At 44.9% G+C, this 20,798-nt stretch overlaps 1 protein-coding gene across 1 annotated transcript in view; it reads left to right on the top strand.

Annotated features, from left to right (window-relative positions):
• Positions 1-18,270: 18,270 nt before the first annotated feature.
• FAM120A (family with sequence similarity 120A) overlaps positions 18,271-20,798 on the top strand; it is an 87,676-nt gene continuing 85,148 nt past the window's right edge. The window contains exon 1 of the mRNA XM_055309605.1: positions 18,271-18,796. Coding sequence (XP_055165580.1) covers positions 18,323-18,796 — 474 coding nt within the window. The 5' untranslated portion in view covers positions 18,271-18,322. The remainder of the gene's footprint in view (positions 18,797-20,798) is intronic.

Raw genomic sequence — 20,798 nt, 5'->3', positions numbered from 1 at the left:
TCTGTGAGCCAAAGAGATTTTAGGGAGAAATCTCTGGAAGTTCTCCCTCTCTCCCCAATAGGTAGGTAGGTAGGTAGACAGACAGACACACAGATACAGGTACAGGTATAGATGAGATTAGAGATGGAGATAAAGATAGAGATATCTCTTGCTTTGTTTCTTTCTCAGCCCTGCTTGAGGAGGACCCCAGTCCTGGAACTATGAGAAGACAGGATGGGCAACAAAACCTCCAGAAAGTTCCTGCGATTCAAACAGTGTATGTTGGGGAACTATAGGGGAGAGAGCTAGGGGAGAGGAGTCCTTGATGCTGCACAAGAAATGTTCAAGTCCTGGGCTCAAACCTAAGCTGTACACAGGTGGACAGACCCAAAGACATGAGCAAAAGCTTTGAAACCAGAACAGCCGTTGGAGCCACTGTCTGTGGAAGGAGAGACCTAATTTTTCAGCCTGTGTCTAGCTGGGTTAATTGCCTACTTAAAGTCAATATTCTCCAGAGGATTATAATAGGTTGCAGAGTCTCACAACATAGTATTAAAAATGTCCAAGACATGGGATCCCTGGGTGGCGCAGTGGTTTGGCGCCTGCCTTTGGCCCAGGGCGCAATCCTGGAGACCCGGGATCAAATCCCACATCGGGCTCCCGGTGCATGGAGCCTGCTTCTCCCTCTGCCTGTGTCTCTGCCTTTCTCGCTCTCTCTGTGTGACTATCATAAATAAATAAAAATTTTTAAAAAATGTCCAAGATATAAAAAACATTCCTGGACACACAAGGAACCAGGGATATATCCTTATTTCACAAGGGAAAAGACAATCAACACATGCCAAGTCAAAAATGATCTGGATATTGGATTATCAGGTAAAACTTAAGAGCAGCTATTATAATTCAATATTATAAGCTCTTAAAATAAATAGGAAGAATTCTTGGCAGAGATGTAGAAATCCCAAGTGGGGGGACGCCTGAGTGGCTCAGCGGTTGAGTGTCTGCCTTTGGCACAGGTTGTGATCCTGCAGTCCTAGGATCGAGTCCCACATCAGCCCCCTGGGAGAGACTGCTTCTCCCTCTGCCTATGTCTCTGCCTCTCTCTCTGAGTCTCTCATGAATAAATAAAATCTCAAAAAAAGAAAAAAAAGGAAATCTCAAGTGGGAATTTTAGAACTGAAAAATATAATTTCTGAAATTAATAAAAAATGTAATAGGTGGTTTTCATAGCAGAATGGATGTAACACAGAGTCATGAATTCAAGACAGATACATACACATTAACCAATCTGAGAAACACTGAGAAAAAAAAATCAGACAAAATGAACTGAGATTCAGGAATCTGAGAAACAATATCTAAAAGTCTAGTATTTAAGGAAAATAAAACATATGAACACACAGGGGAAGGAAAGGAAAAATAAAATAATTTAAAGACAGAGAGGGAGTCAAGTCATAAGAGACTGAACTCTAGAGAACAAACTGAGGTTCCCAGAGGGGAGGGAGTAGGGGTACAGGGTTACTGGGTGATGGGCATTAAGGAGGGCACTTGAGGTAATGAGCACTGGTGTTATATGCATCTGATGAATCACTGAATTCTACCCCTGAAACTAATACTACATTATATTTTGAACTAACTGGAATTTAAATAATTAAATTTAAATAATTTAAATAATTTTTAAAGGTTTTATTTATTTATTTATTTATTCATGAGAGACATAGAGAGAGAGAGGCAGAGACACAGGCAGAGGGAGAAACAGGCTCCATGCAGGGAGCCTGATGCAGGACTCAATCCTGGGATTCCAGGATCACGCCCTGGGCTGAAGGCAGGTGCCAAACCACTGAGCAACCCAGGGATCCCCTAAATAATATCTTGAAAGAAAAAAAAAAGTCTATTATTTTTGTCATTTGAGTCTCTGAAAGATGGGGGGGGGATTGGTGCAGAAAAAAATATTTTGAAGAAATAATTGCTGAAAACTTAAAATCTGGTGAACAAAATAAAAGTACATGTTCAAGAGACTCAGAAAAAAAAAGAGACTCAGAAAAATCCAACAAAATTCCCAATATGTCATAATCTAATTGATAAAAACCAAAGATTAAAAATCTTGAATGCAACCAGAAAGACAAAACAACATATTCAATACAGGAATATCTAATAAAAAATCATGCAGGCTGGAGCACAGTGAAACAATATCTTTAGAGTATTAGCAGAAAAGAATCATCAACCCAGAATTCTATATGCAGTGAAAATGTATTTTGGGAATGTAGTGGTTCTAAAACGCATCCACAGATCCCTTGACTTGGAGCATAATTTCCAATCCCCTTGGGAGTGATCCAGTACTAGTGATTCACACCTCATGCATATTATATACTGGAGGTGATGTGATTGTGAAGTGTCAGGCACCACCCTTGTGATTGGCAGTAGTACCCCAAGGTCATGGTTCAAGTACCCCAAGATCATGGTTCAAGTTTTAATTAGTAGCATGTTTTCTAAGTAACTTCATAAAGTACAAGCGCTGCAAACTACTCTAGCTCCTCATGAAACCACTTAAAAGTGTAAAGTTGAACGAAACCCAAAATAGCTGCACTAATGCTTCAGTGAAGCTCCATTTTAACTAAGTAATCCTTTCCCTCTCTTCTGCAAACCTCCCCATATTCTTTCCTAGCCTTTTGTTTTGGGAACCTGGTACCACCCTGAAGGATGAATGAGGTTGGCCACAAGTACACAATTCCTAAAACCAATCTAGACCCCGTATTTCCCTCTAAAATACCCTACCCCTTCCTTCAGGCAGGCTTGCTGTTTTGAAGACCTTAGCCTACTGCAGCCTCCTTTGGCTGGCAAAGCAATAAAGCTACTGTTACTCTTCATCCCAAACTCTGTCTTTGTGTTGTATTTTGGCTCCAAAGTATGGAGATCTTTTTTTTTTTTTAAGATTCATTTATTTATTTATGATAGAGAGAGAGAGAGAGGGAGAGAGAGGGAGAGAGGCAGAGACACAGGTAGAGGGCAAAGCAGGCTCCATGCCGGGAGCCCAACACGGGACTTGATCCCGGGACTCCAGAATCGTGCCCTGGGCCAAAGGCAGGGCCAAACCACTGAGCCACCCAGGGATCCCCTAGAGGTCGGTTTTTGATGACACTCAGTTCCCCAGTCCCCTGGGGGCAGATGGCATCATGCTAAATGACCAGTGATGTTGCTTCTTGCCGAGCCTGCTGGTGACTGATGGTCACAGCATATCTCAGTTTATGCACAGACAGCGAAGTATGTAGTTGTGTTGCCTCCTTGTCTCCGTTGAGAAAGCCACATGACAGTTTACCAAGTGGACCAATGAAAGCCGGAATTGAAATCCAACATAAATAGGGTTGTTGAAGACGTAGCCAATTGTGGCAGGCCAGCACTGCTGCACTGCAGATGCTCGGATATGCAGCCAGAGGGACCCAGTCAAGGCGAGTTGATCAAACATGTCAGGAACTGCTTGTGACAAAAAGAGTGAAGGTGTCACAGAGGAAGTGCATCAGCAAATACACATTCAAGGCACATGGAGGTATTTCATGACATTAAAAGCTCAAAGTAGAACATGTTGAAAGCTGATCCAGACTTAGTAAGGATTATGACAAGTTTTCAAATAAGTCATACAACTTAAGAAAAAGGTGGGCACTGCTCAAAAGAGTCTCAATGTACTTTTTGCAAAAAAAGACAAAAAGCACTTTAATTCTGTGTTGCTAATGGGAGGGTACAAAATAAATATTAATTTTACTATTTTAATCATTTTCTTATATATTTACAACTGACTATATGTTTTTAATGTTTTGATGAAGGTTTCTAGACATTACAGAAAATCATAATTTTACTCATTGGTTAGTAAGATTGCACGACACAGTTTAGTATGCCTGCCTGGTCATTTTTACAGGTTCATACTGCCATGCGAAGCAAAGACTGTCTGCTTCATGTCGGGAGTCTCCGTGTGCTAAAAGTCTAGACAATTCTCTGGAGGGGGTGGCTGTTTTTGTCTCAGCAGGCCATCACTGGGTTAGCCTCACACCACACAAACCTGTCTTGCCCTCTCTTGGTGGTGGTTGCCTCAGATGTGCAGCTCTGGGCTGAGCATGTACACATGTCTTCATACACAGAACTGGGGAGCCTCCTTTCCAGCTTTCTCCTCTCTTCAGGAAGTCCCCCAGACTCTCTGGCTCCCAGGGGCCGTTTTCCCTTGTGCTCTGGCTAGAAAGGTGGGGTTTCTCTCTGATTATTACCTGCCAACACGTCCCATGATTTTGCCAAAAGGAACTGCTCTCAGGAAAAATAACAGAAAACAGAAAAAAAAATAAGCATACATTTCCTTCACATTCTTCAGACCACAAGTCACTTCTTCCTGCCTCCAGGCTAATGAGACAGGTTTTTTCTCAGAGTTGAGCTTATTGCTATCTAGTTGGTCTCTGCAGAGCTTCTCCATGACTAGGGTAAAGTTCAGGTCTCGGGGTGGGGGAAATCAGGAAAAAACAGGGATTACTGACACATTCTCTGACTTACAGAGGCCCTATTACCAGACTTTTAAAAGAAAGTTCCAGACTCTTTTTCTAACAACAGTATGAGAGTCCCAGTTCCTCCACACCATCACCAGCACTTGGAAATAAGCACTCTTAATTTTAGCCATTCTAACAGGTGTGTAGTAGGATCTCATTGTGGTTTTTAAAAAGCTTTATTGACACATAATTCACAGATGGTTCATCCATTTGAAGCTTGGAGTTTAATGGTGTTGGTATATTACAATAGTAACTTTAAAAAATTGTGGTATGGTAAAATACATATCATAAAATATTCTTCATTATTTTCAGCCTTAATTACATTCATGATGACATGCAGCCATCACCACCAAAACTTTTATCACCCCAAACAGAAACTGTACCACTAAGCAATAACTTCCAATTCTTCCATCTCTCCAGCCCCTGGCAACCTCTAAACTAATGTCTATCTCTATAAAATTGATCATTCTTCACATTTCATATAAAAGGAATTTAAAATATCATTTTGTCTTTCTACTTTCACTTAACATAATGTTTTCTAGGTTCATCTGTACTGCTGTGCATTTCCATGCTTCATTCCTTTTTATAGCATAATAGTATTCCATTGTATTTATTTACCACATTTCATCAATCCATTCATGTGTTGATGGACATTTGTGTTGTTCCCACCTTTCAGCTCTTGTGAATGATGCTGTTGTGGACATTGGCATATTTGTTTGAGTTTGTGCTTTGAATTCCTTTGGGTAAATACATAGGAGTGGAATTTTTTTTTTTTTTTTTATTCATGATAGATACACAGAGAGAGAGGCAGAGACACAGGCAGAGGGAGAAGCAGGCTCCATGCAGGGAGCCCGATGTGGGACTCGATCCTGGGTCTCCAGGACCAGGCCCTCGGCTGAAGGTGGCGCTAAACCACTGAGCCACCGGGGCTGCCCAGGAGTGGAATGTTGAGTCATAAGGTAATTCTATTTTTTACCTTTTTTTTAAAAAATATTTTATTTATTTATTCATGAGACACACACACACACACACACACACACACACAGAGGCAGAGACACGGGAAGAGGGAGAAGCAGGCTCCATGCAGGGAGTCCGATGCGGGACTCAATCCCGGGTCCCCAGGATCACGCCCTGAGCCAAAGGCAAACGCCCAACCGCTGAGCCACCCAGGCGTCCCTATTTTTTACCTTTTTGAGGAACCAACAAACTGTTTTCCACCGTGGCTGCAACATTTTATGTATCCACCAGGTATATTATGAGTTCTAATTTCCCTACATTCACATCAACATGTAATATTTTCCATTTTACAAAATTGTAATCATTCTAGTATGTTTATTGCAATGTGGTTTTAGACTGCATTTCCATCAAGACAAGTGATGTGGAATATCTTTTCATGCTTATTTTCCATTTGTACATCTTGTTTGGAGAAAATATATTCAAATCCTTTCACTTTTAAATTGTGTTTGGGTTTTTATTTGTTTGTTTAGTTTTTATTTACATTCCAGTTGATTCACATACAGTGTAACATTAGTTTTGGGTGTACAGCATAGTGATTTGACACTTCCATACATCATCCCCATGCGCATGATCAGTGCACTCCTTAATCCCCATCACCTATTTTCCCCACTCTTCCAACCACCTCTCCTCTGGTGATCATCAGTGTGTTCTCTATAGTTAATGGTCTGTTTCTTGGTTTGTCTCTTTTTTCCTTTGCTCTTTGTTTTGTTCCTTAAATTCCACATTTGAGTGAGATCATATGGTATTTTTCTTTCTCTGACTGACTTATTTCACTTAGCATAATATTCTCTAGCTCCATCCATGTCATTGCAAATGACAAGATTTCATCCTTTTTGATGGCTGAATATTCCATTGTATATATACACCACATCTTTATCCATTCATCACTTGTTGGACACTTGGGCTGTTTCCATAGTTTGGCTATTGTAGATAATGCTGCTATAAATATCAGGGTGCAGGTACCTCTTCAAATCTTTTATATCCTTTGTGTCTCTGCCTCTGTGTGTGTGTGCGTCTCTCATGAATAAATAAATATAATCTATTCATGAAAGACACAGACAGAGATGCAGAGACATAGGCAGAGGGAGAAGCAGGCTCCATGCAGGGAGCCTGATGCAGGACTCAATCCAGGGACTCTGGGATCATTACCTGACCCAAAGGCAGATGCTCAACCACTGAGCCATCCAGGTGTCACAGATTTTATCTTGATGAAGTCCAAATAGTTTATTTTTGCCTTTCTTTTGACTCTGATGATGTGTATAGTAAGAAGTTGCTGTGGCCAAGGTCAAAGAGGTTCCTGCCTGTGTTCTCCTCTAGGATTTTGATGGTTTCCTGTCTCACATTTAGGTCTTTCATCCACTTTGAATTTATTTTTGTTTATAGTATAACAAAGTGGTTCTGTTTCTTTCTTTTGCATGTTGCTGTCCAGTTTGCCCAACACCATTTGTTGAAGAGACTGTCATTTTCTATATACTAATAATGAAGCAGCAGAAAAAGAAATCAAGGAATTGATTCCATTTGTAATTGCACCAAAAATAAGATACTTAGGAATAAGCCTAACTAAAGATGTAAAAGATCTGTACTCTGAAAACTATAGAACTCATGAAAGAAATTGAAGAGGACAGAGAAAAATGGAGAAGCATTCCATGTTCATGGATTGGGAGAACAAACATCATTAAAATGTCTATACTACCCAAAGCTATCAACACATTTAATGCAATCTCTACAAAAATAACACCAGTTTTTTTCACAGATCTAGAACAAACAATCCTAAATTTATATGGAACTACTGAAGACCCCAAATAGCCAATGCAATCCTGAAAAAGAAAAACAAAACTGGAGGTATCATGATTCTGAATTTCAAGCTATATCACAAACCCATAGTCATCAAGACAGTATGGCAGTGGCACAAAAATAGACACATAGATCATTGGAACAGAATACAGAACCTAGAATTGGACCCACAACGATATGGTCAACTAATCTTTGACAAAGCAGGAAAGTATACTTTTTGACCTAAAGCCTATTTTGTTTGCTGTTTGTATAACCACCCCTGCTCTCTTTTGATTACTATTTGCATGTAATATCTTTTCCATTCCTTCAAGCTGTGCCTTTGGATCTCAAGATCTGGTAGAAGCATATAGTTAGAGCATGTGTGTTTATCATTTTTCTGATCTTTATCTGTTGTTTGGAGAGTTTAATCCATTTACATTTAAAGTAATTACTGATAAAGAGGCACTTAACTTCTATCATTATGCTACTTGTTTTGTGTATTCTCTGTAGGGTTTTTTTGGTCATTTTTCTGCATTACTGCCTTCTGTGTTTGGAGTTTTTGTTGTTGTAAAGTTCTTGAATTCTGTATTTCTTTTTGTGCAGTTGCCATGGAGATTACATTCACCATCCTAAAATCGTGACTTTCTAATTGTAGTTTATGACAGCTTATCTCCAATAAAAATCTTTGCTCTTTTAGAATTTCATTCTGCCTCTTTTAGTAGCTGCTGTCACAAAATTGCATCTTTATAGATTGCCTGCCACAAAACATAATAATTTTTTTAAATGCGTTACTGTCCTCAGTCATGTAGAAAACATTATTTGGAGTTACAAATCAGTAGTACAGTAACACTAGCTTTTACATTAATAGTTTTTTTCTCTTTTAATGCACTAACCTCTTAACTCATGGAAGAAACAAAAATTACAGTTACAAACTATTCCTACAATAACACTACCTTTGAAAGATGCATTTGTATTTACTTTTATTGAGATCTTTATTTCTCCATATGGCTTTGAGTTACAGTCTAATATCATTTTTTTTCACTTTGTAGGACTCCTTTAAGCAGTTCTTGTAGGGCAGGTCTAGAGGTCTTGAACCCCCTCAGCTTTTGTTTATCTGGGAATGTCTTGATTTCTCTCTCATTTCAACAGTTTTGCTGGATATAGGATTCCTGGTTGATATTATTTTTCCTTAAGCATTTTGAATATATATGGCCTCTATGGTTTCTGATGAGAAATTTGCAGATAAACTTATTGACAATCGCTTTATGTGATTATCTGCTTCTCCCTTGCTGCTTTCCATATTTGTTCTTTGTCTTTGTTTTTTGAGAGTTTGAGTATGTGTTTCAGTGTGGGTCTGTGATTTCATCTTATTTGGAGTTTGTTGAGCTTCTTGGATGTTTATATTTATGTATTTCATCAAATTTAAGAAGTTTTCAGCCACTATTCAAATGTTCTCTCTGCTTCTGTCTCTTCTCCTTCTGGTACTCCCATGATGAGTATGTGGATACATTTTGTGTTGTCCCATATTTCCCTTGGGCTCCATTCCTTTTCTTCAATCGTTTTTATTTTTGTTCTTCAGCTTGGTAATTTCCATTGTTCTCTCTTCAAGTTCACTGATTATTTCTCTTGCCTGCTCAAATCTGCTTTTGAATACCTCTAGTGATCTTTAAAATTTCAGTTATTGTACTTTTCAGCTTCAGAATTTCTTTTTTAATAGGTTTTCTCTTTATTGATATCCCTATTTTGTTTACACCTTGTTTTCTTGACTTTCCCTACATCTTCCTTTAGTTCTTTGAACATATTAAGACAGTTTTTAAAAAATTATTTATTTAAAATATCTTTTTTTAAAAATTTTTATTTATTTATGATAGTCACAGAGAGAGAGAGAGAGAGAGAGAGGCAGAGACACAGGCAGAGGGAGAAGCAGGCTCCATGCACCGGGAGCCCAACGTGGGATTCGATCCCGGGTCTCCAGGATCACGCCCTGGGCCAAAGGCAGGCGCTAAACCGCTGTGCCACCCGGGGATCCCTATTTAAAATATCTTATATTAAGTTTATCTCAGGGACAGATTCTGTCAAATGGTTTTTCTTTTTTTAAAGATTATTTATTTATTCATGAGAGAGAGACAGCAGAGACATAGGCAGAGGGAGAAGCAGGCTCCATGCAGGAAGCCTGATGTGGCACTCGATCCCGGGACTCCAGGATCACACCCTGGGCCGAAGGCAGGCACTCCATCACTGAGCCACTCAGGCATCCCATGGTTTCTCTTTTGAATGGGCCTTGCTTTCTCAGTTCTTTCTATGCTTTGTGTGGTTTTTGTTTGAACACTGGAATTTTGAAGATAATAATGTAGTAAATCTGGCAATCAGGTTCTCCCCATTACCCAGGGTGTGTTGGTTGTTTGTTATTGTTTTGTTTGTTTGTTTCAGGTTGTCTCAAACAACCAGGGATCAGCCTGAGGTATAAACATAATGTCTTCTTAGATATTTTCTGAGATTTTCCTGGGCAAACGCAGTCACTTTTAAATTTTCTTTGTACATGCAGTTGTTTTTGAATATCCAGTCTTTAATGTCTGGCTCATGACAGTGGAAAGGTGAAAAATGAAGGTGAGAAAAAGGCACTTCCCTTTACATTTCCTGGAAGTCAGCTCAGCCTGGGTGTGTGTGTGGAGAGGGGCTTGCAGTGGGAGGGGGAGGTGCAACAACAATGGCTACCTACATCTTTGCACCTCTGTGATCAGAAGTAGCAACCAGCAGTGAGACTACAGATCACCAATATTTGGAGGGCAGTGCCCTTTTTGTCCATCCTTGCTCCTAAAGCCTGTATGTAAGCTGCTCAAGGAACGTGTGCACAGCTGCCTGCCATGTGGCTGGAGGTGGAGATGGGTAGCTGCTGCTGTATTAAGAGCTAAAATTGACGAAAATTAACAAACATTTACCATCCAAGCGTTCCTCTGGAAGTTTCAACGCTTCAACACATTCCAGAATTCCAAAATAGTTACATTAGACAGATTCTCCAAGTGCCATTTTTGTCTAGATGGGAGACAGATTCCTGGTGCTTCCTTCTCCACCATCTTCCAGAGTCCTGTCTAGGGTTAATTTTATCTCACTATCGAGGGAAGACCTTTTCTAGTGCTCTAGCTGATGACTTTTTAATGATGTGATTTTCCAGTCTGTTGGGAATAGGCACTGTCCCCTCCCATCCTTTCCAAATGTTTCCTCTGCCTTGGGCAGCTTGCTCACATCCATGCACTAGTGAATTCTCAGGTGAATACTTCAAGAGGATCATCTGCAGATCTCTCTTTATAGAATTCCTCTCTCCAGTACTCTGCCCTACGAATCCTAGCCACTTTGTCCAACACAAATTCCTAGTTCCATTCCCTCAACTTGAGGAGGCTACCAGGCTCTGTGGGGATTCGCTTCCTCACATCATGGCCCTGAAACTTCTACCAGGCAGTGAGCTGGGTCAATTGTCATCCTTACTCCCTTTGCTTCCCATCTTTCAAAGATCTCTGTTCATCAGCCAGTGATGTTCAATGTCTAAGAAACATGGTCTCAATTAACTAATTTTTTAGAGAGTAAGAGCAAGAGTGAGCAGGGGAAGGAGCAGGGGGAGAGGGAGAGAGAATCTTAAGCAGACTCCATGCCCAGTGCAGAGCCTGATGTGGGGCTCAGTTTCATGTCTCACTTATTTTGTTTCAGTTTGTTGTTTCAGGTTGGAGGGTGGTCAGTCCCTACTGATGTAATAATAGCTGACAGTGAGGCTGAAGCTCCAATTTAAAATTAGTGTCTTCCTCAAATGAATGTACTAATGGTACTAATCACTATCTTTCTTGCTAATAGAAGTTATATTTTCTTTGTAGACTGAGCTTCTGGAGAGGAAGATACAAATCTGAGTCACATTAAGTACTTGACAAAATGAAAAATATGAATGCTTAATATGTATCTACCTAATCAATTAAAGTAATAAAGGTTAACCTTATTTAGCATAGGATTGCTAGACTTATAGGTCATGGAGGTGTCATGGAAATATAGCATGTGTTGATAGCTGTAGAGTTCCATGACGTTTCTTAGGAGAGCCTTTGTGATAAAATACAGGTCTTAGTTTCTTAATTAAGTGAATCTGTGGTGAGTTAAATAAATTAAAAAAAAGACAGATGGATCAAATTAGAGCTGGCCAGTTATTCAGACATGTGGCTCAGCAGTGATTCAGTATATACTGGCTTAAGATTTTAGAAGGCGTGACTTTATAGTATCTGTGTCTTTTAAGGACAGGGTATAGGAAGGGTCTTATCACATATGTCATGAACACGTCTATTTTGGACATTCAGCTTCCTCTTACTTTCCTAAAGGCACACAGAGATCTTTCTCAGAGTTGTATATCGTTTTGGTGAGATGGTCAATCCAGGTACATGCTTCTTCATATTAAAACCAAAGGAGCCATATTCTTTTCACTGTGAGGTTGGAGGCATTTTACTTAAGCTTGATCTATTCAACTCTTTTTTTCTATAACTTTGCATCTTGGGCAGCCTGGGTGGCTCAGCGGCTTAGCGCCTGCCTTCAGGCCAGGGCACAATTCTGGAGACCCAGGATCGAGTCCCACATTGGGCTCCCTGCATGGAGCCTGCTTCTCCCTCTGCCTGTGTCTCTGCCTCTCGATCTGTGTGTCTCTCATGAATAAATAAATAAAATCTTAGAAAAAATTTTGAATCTTAAGCAAGTGACTACAGGACACAGGAATAATTGCAGTTATGTCATCCTCAGCACCCCAGATGTATTTTCACATGTACTAGTGCCTGCCCTCCTCTTCACTTCTGCCCACTTCTAGTCCTGGTCCCTCAACTTCATGAGTTCTTAATATCCTTATAATAAATGCCATTTTGCTCATATTATAGGGAGCTGTGTCTGTTGTTTGTGACATAAGAGCCCAAACCCATACAGTATAATATGCTATCCTGCCTGTCTGGACATGGGGTTTTAGACAGTCTTTTTAGTTGATCAGGCCATGCAGTTGGCTACAAGTCAACATGAGCAACATGGGAGACAGGTCTGCTGCAATGGTTAACACAGGCTTGGGCTGCACTCATAGACCTACCCAGACCCCAGGAAGCCGGTCTTAATGTACACTGTGTTGAGCAGGCAACAAGTTGGGTATGGCATCTGGTGTGAGTAAAGTATTCCTAAGACTACTGACACACTGGAAAGGTATCTCTTGGGATGTCCTAGATGGTAGGAACTCTAACAAACTATATGATAGAAATGGTGTGGGCTGGGAAATTAAAAATGCAGGGTAGGAGCCTTATTTTATGATGTCTGTATTTCTGCAAGTAGCTAACCATTCATCAGAGCCAAAGAGATTTTTTTAAGAGAAGGCAATTTATAAACTATAGAGCACTGTGCAAATGTGATGTTAGATTGAAGTGTTACTAAATAATTTACTGAATACATTTCCTTAAATGTAAGCCAGTATGAGGCAAGGCTGATGCAACTTCTCAGCTCTTTAGGAATTAAGTTCTTTTGATATAGTAGCCACTAGCCACCTGTAGCTACTTCATGAAAACTAAATGAAATTTAAAAATTTAGTTCCTCAGCTGTATACCTCAAGTGCTCAATAGTTATATATAGCTAGGAGCTACCATACTGGATGGTACAGCTCATTTTTCCTCCATCACAGAAAGTTCTATTGGATATTACATCTCAGGAAAAAGTAAATGCTAGGATAAGATTACTGGTCCCAGGGGCGCCTGGGTGCCTCGGTTGGTTAGGTGTCCACATCTTGATTTCAGCTCAGGCCGTGATCTCAGGATCATGAGATCAAGCCCCATGTTGGGCTCCATCCTGGGCATGGGGCCGGCTTAAGATCCTCTGTCTCTCTCCCTCTGCCCCTCCTGTTTGCACATTCTCTCTTAAAAAGATTACTGAGTCTATAATCTTTTCTATTTTAATCCTTACTCCCAGTCACATTGACGTGGAGATGGGCATCCTAGCCACTCAGCCAGGGCTGGTGCTGCCCGCACCCCCATCTGAGACCTGCTGCAGAGAGGGATGTGAAGAGGCAGTGGTGACCAGAGAAGGAGCAGCTATTCCTTGCTTTCAGCTCTTTCCCAGGCTCAGGCTATTGCTCCACCCTGAGGGCATCCGCATTTAAGGCAGGACTTCTTCCCTGCCTTCCCAAGGCACCTGTATCTCTGCAGGCAGCTCTGACTTCCCTAGACAGCAGATCTGCACAGGGAGCCTCGGCCACGTGCCAGAGAATGACTGTGTTTTACTGTGTTTGAGGCTACAGAGTCCCCGGAGGAGGTGAGGTTCATGTGTTCCCACCTGCTCAGGCCTGGGTGCTCTTCCTATTCTGGTGTGAGGGAAGTGTTCCTTCTAGAAAGATTTTTAATGGTTTGTGCAAATGTAACAGACCACTCAGTGATAACTAGACTCTAAATAATTAAATCTTAACATGTTTTTGTGCTATGAATGGGACTTGCTGGTTTAAAAAATTTTTCTCATTGGATATACCATACTGAGAAATAAAATTTAGTTTGCTAAAAAAATAAAGAATTTTGAAGATTCCATCAGGAGTATTTAAGGGATGACTGCAAAGGTCCTCTATCCAATTAAGAAAGACTATACGCCAACTCGCCAACTGCATCCCTTGGATGTTTGTTTTCTCTTCCTCAGCAGCTTGCAGCGGTAAGGGTGGAAGTGAAGACAGAGTGTGGTGCCTGAGTGTCTTGGTTGGTCAGGATGGGTCTTGGGAGGAAGAGGCCTTAGATGCCCAGGCCTTGCGGGGAAGGACGCCGGGCATTCCCACAAGTGGTGATGTGGGGATAGAGGGAGGCAGTTCTTCGTAGACTTCACAAAGAATGGACAGGAACAGCTGTTGCAGATGGGGAAGGGCAAGCGTGGTGATAAGGAGTACAGGGCTGCTTCGGCGGACGTGGTCACCAACTGCCTACAGACAATGTCACCATGCATTTGGGAACTCCTGCTGCACTTGGAGAGGGCCAGAAATGTAAATTTATGGAAAGCTACCCACACTTTTCCAGTGACTTACAGTTTATAACTGTATACCTGTTTATAAAAATTATGGTTGAAAGAGAAAATAAATCCACACCTGTGAAAAAAAGGACTTTTAATCCACATAACTAAAAACGAAAAGCACTTTCTATGTAGAATACCAAAACAACAACAACAACAATGAAATCCTCAAGACTGCAGAGGTATCTCTGTGCTCTTCCAGGTCATTGCGGTTGACAATTAGGAGATTAGAGCCTTAGTGCAAGGTAAACATTATAGGTTCAAATCCCAAGCAGGGATTACTCTGTTCTCTGGCCAGGTCTCAGATCCTGTGCTTAGCTGTGCCCACCTGCTGCTCTCCCAAAATATGCCAGTGATTATACGGGTGAGAGCAGAGCTCCAGCTCACCTTCCTTGAAGCAATGAAAACTTACCTTTTATTACCAGTGGATAGAAACCTGAATTAAGTAGACTATTAATTAGATGTGTTATTCTACTATAAAGCACTTCACTTTTGAAAGAGTCATTAAATAAGACAATATTTTTCTACTTTGAGCTGTAGATGAGTTGATCAGTAACAGATTGGCTGAAATGTAAAAGAGCTGAAAATAGTATTTCTGTCATTGGTTTTCCACGCATTGATAATTTCTGCACACCATGGGCTGGTTCTCTCTGTCTGTTAATCACAACAGTTTTCCTGAGATTTCATTTTGTAATTTTTGTGAAGCATAGGACCATGTCCTTTTTAGCGCTTTTGTTTATTTTTTAAAATTTTTTCCTCGCTTGTGCGGCACTCTCTTGGTGAAATGTAGATTTATTCATATGCTCTCAGTGAATTGTCCAAAGATGAACTGGTTAGAAATGAAAAGTCTCCAATCATTAGTTGTCATGTGCCATGAACCTGATTTATAATTCTTTAATGAATTTTAAATACAAAAAAAAAGAATTTTAAATACAGATGTTTAAAAGTAATGGTATTTTAAAAAATTTAACTTTAACCAACCCACGAATTTGAGCTAAGGATGCAAATTACACAAACATTTGTCAGCCAAACATTTTGACAGCCATTTATAATATTAGTTTAAAAAAAATGAAAGAAAAAAGAAAAAGAATTAGCTTTTTTAAAATGATGAACATAAATAGGGTGAGTAAGCATAAATGAATTTTTATGCTTTCTACTTGTGAAAATGAATTTTAAAGTTTCAAAAAGTAAAATAACTTGTCCATGTTTTCAAGCATGAAGTCAGTATAATTATAGTTATGTGGAAGTAATAGACGTAAGAGCCAACATTTACTGAGCATTTGCTGTGTGGTAAGCACACAAATTATCTCATTTTAGTTCTGTAACAGCCTGGGAGGGAAGTACTATTAACGTCCTCATCGTACAAGTGATAAAACCCGAGGTCTGAAAAGACTGAGTAATTTTTGGCACAACAGGGTGGCTCAGTGGTTGAGGGTCTGCCTTTGGCTTAGGTCATGATCCCGGGGTCCTGGGATTGAGTCCCACGTCGGGCTCCCCACAGGGAGCCTGCTTCTCCCTCTGCCTATGTCTCTGCCTTTCTCTGTCTCATGAATGAATGAATGAATGAATGAATGAATGAATGAATATATGAATGAATGAATGAATGAATGAATAAATAAATAAATAAATAAATAAATAAATAAATAAATAAATAAAAAGACTGAGTAATTTTCACAAGGGCACAGAGTTGGGAGGAGACGGATTTGGCACCTGGCTTCAGAAACTTAGTGCTCCACACCATTTTAAGGTGAGAGAAACGTATTCCCTGAATCCAAGATACTGGCCTGAAAGCATCTACAAAATTAAAAAACAATCGTGTTTAAAATAAAAACAGTACATGGTGAGGGTAAATACACCGAATGCAATGCGATGAATTAAAATACGCATGATTAAAACTATCCTTCCACTGAGCCCCGCGAGAGGACATGTGGATATTTCTGGGGTGTCAGAATTTAATGCAGTCTGAAATGGTTAATTGCATCTCCAAGTAACACACAATCCTGGCTTCATTACCAATTCTGTGCCTGGGTAAGTGGCTTAACTTGCTACGGTCTGTTTTTAAAAAATTAAACATACTTATCAAAATACCAAGAGCATTTCGCTTGTGTATGTATCACACTGGCTTGTATTTGAGGTGAAGCTATAAGAAAAGACATGAAAAAATTCAACTTGCCTTTTCAGGGACAGAGAGTATGGGGGCTTCTTGAAGCCGGCATGGGGCGGGCTCCATCTGCTCTGCACCTGCTGTCTGGGCCTGCTCCTCCGGAGAGGTTTCTTCAGAAAAAGAACAGATGGGAGGGCTGGAGGTAAGTAAAAATGCCACTTTCAAACTCTTAAGAGTTCTGAGTTTCTAAATGCTTCATTCTGCAAGACATTAATCTGTTTTTTTTCTAAATGTCTTATTGAAACATAATATATTACACCCTTAACCTCATTTTAAACGCAACTGCAGCAGAGCTCTGGCACAGAAGTCATGCAAGGATCGCCTCTGAGGCGATGCCACCCAGACAGCAAGGACCGTAATCTATGGGCTGGGGAGCGGGTGCTCGCCCCGGGAAAGCCAGGCAGGGCAGGACGCGAGGCCGCCCTTCCAGTGCGCACTGACCCCCGACACCATGGCCCGTGCTTCCAGCGTGTCTGGGCCACGCCACCTGTCTCCGTGTGCAAGCAGGTGCGGCCTTGCGGGGCTGGGGCTGCGTAGGCCTTGCCGCCCCCCGGGGCCGCCCTCCTCCGCGGGCACCCCACTCTTGGGGAGGACTGGAGTCCGGAAGGGCCGTGTTCCCCGCTCACTGAGGCGCCAGCACTACCAGGAGCGACACGCTCATCTCTGGGGCCCGGGACCTACCCCGGAGGACACGCAGCGGTGCAACCACCTGAGTCCTCTCTCCACCCGGACGCTGCCCTCGGCTGCTCCTCCCTCCCAGGTGCCCGGGCCGTGGCACGTGTCCCACCTTGGGCTGAGCGGCTTCGGGGACTGGACCCAGCCTTTTTGGGGTGTCGGGACCCCAGGGATGTGGTCTCTTCAGGGTTATGGCATCCCAGAGATGGTGGGCGGGGTCTCCCTTGGGTGACGGGACCTCAGGGACCCGGGGAGGGGAGACGGGATCTCCCCGGGGGTGACAGCACCCCAGGGACAGGGTCTCCCCGGGCAGACAGGACCCCAGGGATGGGGACGAGACTCCAGGGATGGGGTCTCCCCAGGGTGATGGGACGCCTGGGATGGGGACAGGATCTCCTTGGGGTGACGGGACCCGGGAACGAGGACCGGGTCGCTCCAGGGTGACGGGAGCCCAGGGACAAGGCCGGGGTCTCCTCGGGGTGACAGGACCCGCGGATGGGGGGCGGGGAGAGGTCTTCTCTGGGTGACAGGACCAGAGGAGGGGGGCGGGGAGGGGTCCTCTTGGGGTAACGGGACCCGGGGACGAGGACGGGGTCTCTCCAGGGTGATGGGACCTCAGGGACAAGGACGGGGTCTCCCCGGGGTGACGGGACCCGAGGGCGGGGCGCGGTCTCCCCGGGGACGGGACCCCCCCGCCCCCGCTCCCGCCCCGGGGCGCCCCTCTCGCCCCCGTTCAGCCCCCGCGGCGCCCCTCGCCCGCGGCGGCCCCCGCCCGCCGGCGCGGCCCGGCCCGGCCCGCCCGGATCCCGGCTGGGAGCGGGCCCCAGGCCGCGGCGCCGCCTCTTCCGCCCTCCGCCGGCCCGCGTGCGTCAGCCTGCGCCGCCCCGCCCCGCCCGCCGCCGCCGCCCGCGCGAGGCCGCCTCAGCCTGGCCCGGGCCTCGAGCGGCGCACGGCGCAGGTCCCTCCCGCCATGGCCCTGGGAGGCGGCAGCACATGGCGGCCGCAGCGGCCATGAGCGCGCCCGCGGCCCGCCCCGGCCCCCCCTAGAGCCCGCCGCCGCCCCGGCCGCGCCACGGCCCCGCCGCCCCCGGCCCCGCCGCCCCCGGCCCCGCCGCCCCGCCGCCCCGCGCCCGCCGCCGCCGCCGCCGCCGCCGCCGCCGCCATGGGCGTGCAGGGCTTCCAGGACTACATCGAGAAGCACTGCCCGAGCGCCGTGGTGCCGGTGGAGCTGCAGAAGCTGGCCCGGGGCAGCCTGGTGGGCGGCGGGCGGCAGCGGCCCCCGCACACGCCGCTGCGCCTGCTGGTGGACGCCGACAACTGCCTGCACCGCCTGTACGGCGGCTTCTACACCGACTGGGTGAGCGGGGGCCAGTGGAACCACATGCTCGGCTACCTGGCCGCGCTGGCCAAGGCCTGCTTCGGCGGCAACATCGAGCTCTTCGTGTTCTTCAACGGCGCGCTGGAGAAGGCGCGGCTGCACGAGTGGGTCAAGCGGCAGGGCAACGAGCGCCAGACGGCGCAGCAGATCGTCAGCCATGTCCAGAACAAGGGCACCCCGCCGCCCAAGGTCTGGTTCCTGCCGCCCGTGTGCATGGCGCACTGCATCCGCCTGGCGCTCATCCGCTTCCACGTCAAGGTGCGGCCGGGGCGGGGGGGCGGGGGGGCGGGGGGGCGGGCTGGAGGGGGGGTCAGCGGGGGCGCGGGGCCTCGGAGCGCATCCCGGCCGGGCGCGCGCTCTCCTCCCTCCCCGAGGCGGCCGGGTCGCCGGCCTCAACTTGCAGCCGACGCTCCCTCCCCGAGCGGCTGGGCTCGCGCAGCAACAGGTCTCCGCGCGGGCGAGGGGGCTGCGCGGCGCCGGGCGGGGTCCCGGGCGCGGTGCGGGCGGGGCGCGCCGCTGTCACCGCGTCCCGCCGGGCGCAGGCTGCCCGAGGCCTGCCCGGGTGGCCGCCGGCGAGGACACGGGGCTGTGTCCGGGTTCCTTCCCCCTGACGTGACGGCGTGTGCACGAGAGTTCGCACGATTGCAGGACTCGACACGATGGAATTTTGTCGGTTCTGTGACTTCAGGCCCGGGTGTGTGTGTCTGCTGGGAAAGGTGGCGCCCAGAGTCAGGGCAGAGGGCCACGACTGTGCTCGGGGAGGTCGCGGCCACTTTGGGCCGTGCACCCGAGTAATTAGAGCTGCCGTCGCCTCCGGCCGCTTCTCTGTCCCCTTGGCACCAGGCTCCTGGCCGAACGGGGGCCAAGGACAGCTTCCGGACCCAGCAGCCACTGCAGAGATAACATGTAAATCAATGACCCTCCGCTGGAGTTGTGATTGCTTGCTTCCCTGTTCCTTGCTTTTTGTTAAAAATTCGGGGGAGGGGGCTGTTTGGGTGTTCTGGCGCCTGCCACTGTGGCTTCCAACTTGTTTGCCCTTCCTTTATTTCTGCCCAAAGACTGCTTGAGCCCAAAGTTTGTGAAATTCACTCTTCCTGCCTGCCGGAGCTGAGATGGTGGTGGGTAAGCCTAAAGTGATAGCGGAAGTCCCACCCCAGTCCTGTTGCAATTGGTGACAGGGCCTCCCAGTCTGCAGGTCGTGGCGCCTGGGAGCTCGGGGATTGGCCTGTGGGCCTGGCACGGTGGCAGCCAGAGTCCCCTGGGAGTTTGGGTGAGAGCCCGGGCTCCAGGGAAGTACTTATCCACCTCCAGAAGATGTCGAGAAAGTATTCAGAGACGGAAACTAGCTCTGAAAAGGCAGGATGAGCTTTCTGGTCAGATGACTTTCAAAGGAACACTGCAAATGTTACGGAGGTTAAGCTTCAGTGTGTACACGGCCTCTGTATCTTTGGAAAGAACTGATGAATTCTTTTTTAACTGCAGAGAAGTGCTTTTATGTTGATATCTGTGCCCCTGTGAATGCGTGGCTTACCCAGAATTCTGACCAATGTGTTCGGAAACTAGATTTAGGATAATTTCTCACACTTAGGTTTCCAGACACAAGATGATGTTTTTTTTCCCCTATGGCTATTTTGCTTTAGATAAGCTTTTAACTCCTGGTGTAGAAGCATATAGTACGGTGCTAGCTGTACAGGTTAGTACAGTAATAGCTTACTTCCCTACTGATCTCTTAACCTGGCAGTTTTAAGTGCTTTTTGAGAAATGTCTAGGAAATCTAGCTACTAGAAATTTCTCAGCAGCCACACGAGAGGGCAGGAAGTTTTGGTATCATGGCCCAAAAAGAAAAAGAAAACAAAAGCTTTCCTCAAATCCTCTCCTCCTCAGTTCTGAGAAGCTTGGTCATGTACTTCTGAACGCATTGTGAGAAAAGGGTGCAGAGGAAAGTCAGCCTGAGGCAGGAGCACCAGTAGAAGCAAGAAATGACATCTTGTAAGGAAGATTAAAAACAAAAACAAAAAAAAAACCCAGCTGTAAAAATGAAACATAATTCTAGGGCCTGTCTGGAAGAATCAGGAAGACAATCTTGTGTGCTTGAGTAGCCCCTGAGGGTGGCACAGTGTTTCTTCTACAAGGATGAGTTTTGAGTTAGAAAAATTTATGTTCAGTGTTCTCTAAGGGAATGAAGCAGCATGTACTGTTTTTAAAAGATGCCCATGAAAACGGTTAAGTCTATTAAAACCTCAATGATGTGTCACCATAG

This window comes from Nyctereutes procyonoides, unplaced genomic scaffold (genome assembly GCF_905146905.1).
Source record: "Nyctereutes procyonoides isolate TBG_1078 unplaced genomic scaffold, NYPRO_anot_genome, whole genome shotgun sequence".
Classification (NCBI taxonomy): domain Eukaryota; kingdom Metazoa; phylum Chordata; class Mammalia; order Carnivora; family Canidae; genus Nyctereutes; species Nyctereutes procyonoides.
This window is presented reverse-complemented; position numbering and strand designations above follow the sequence as displayed.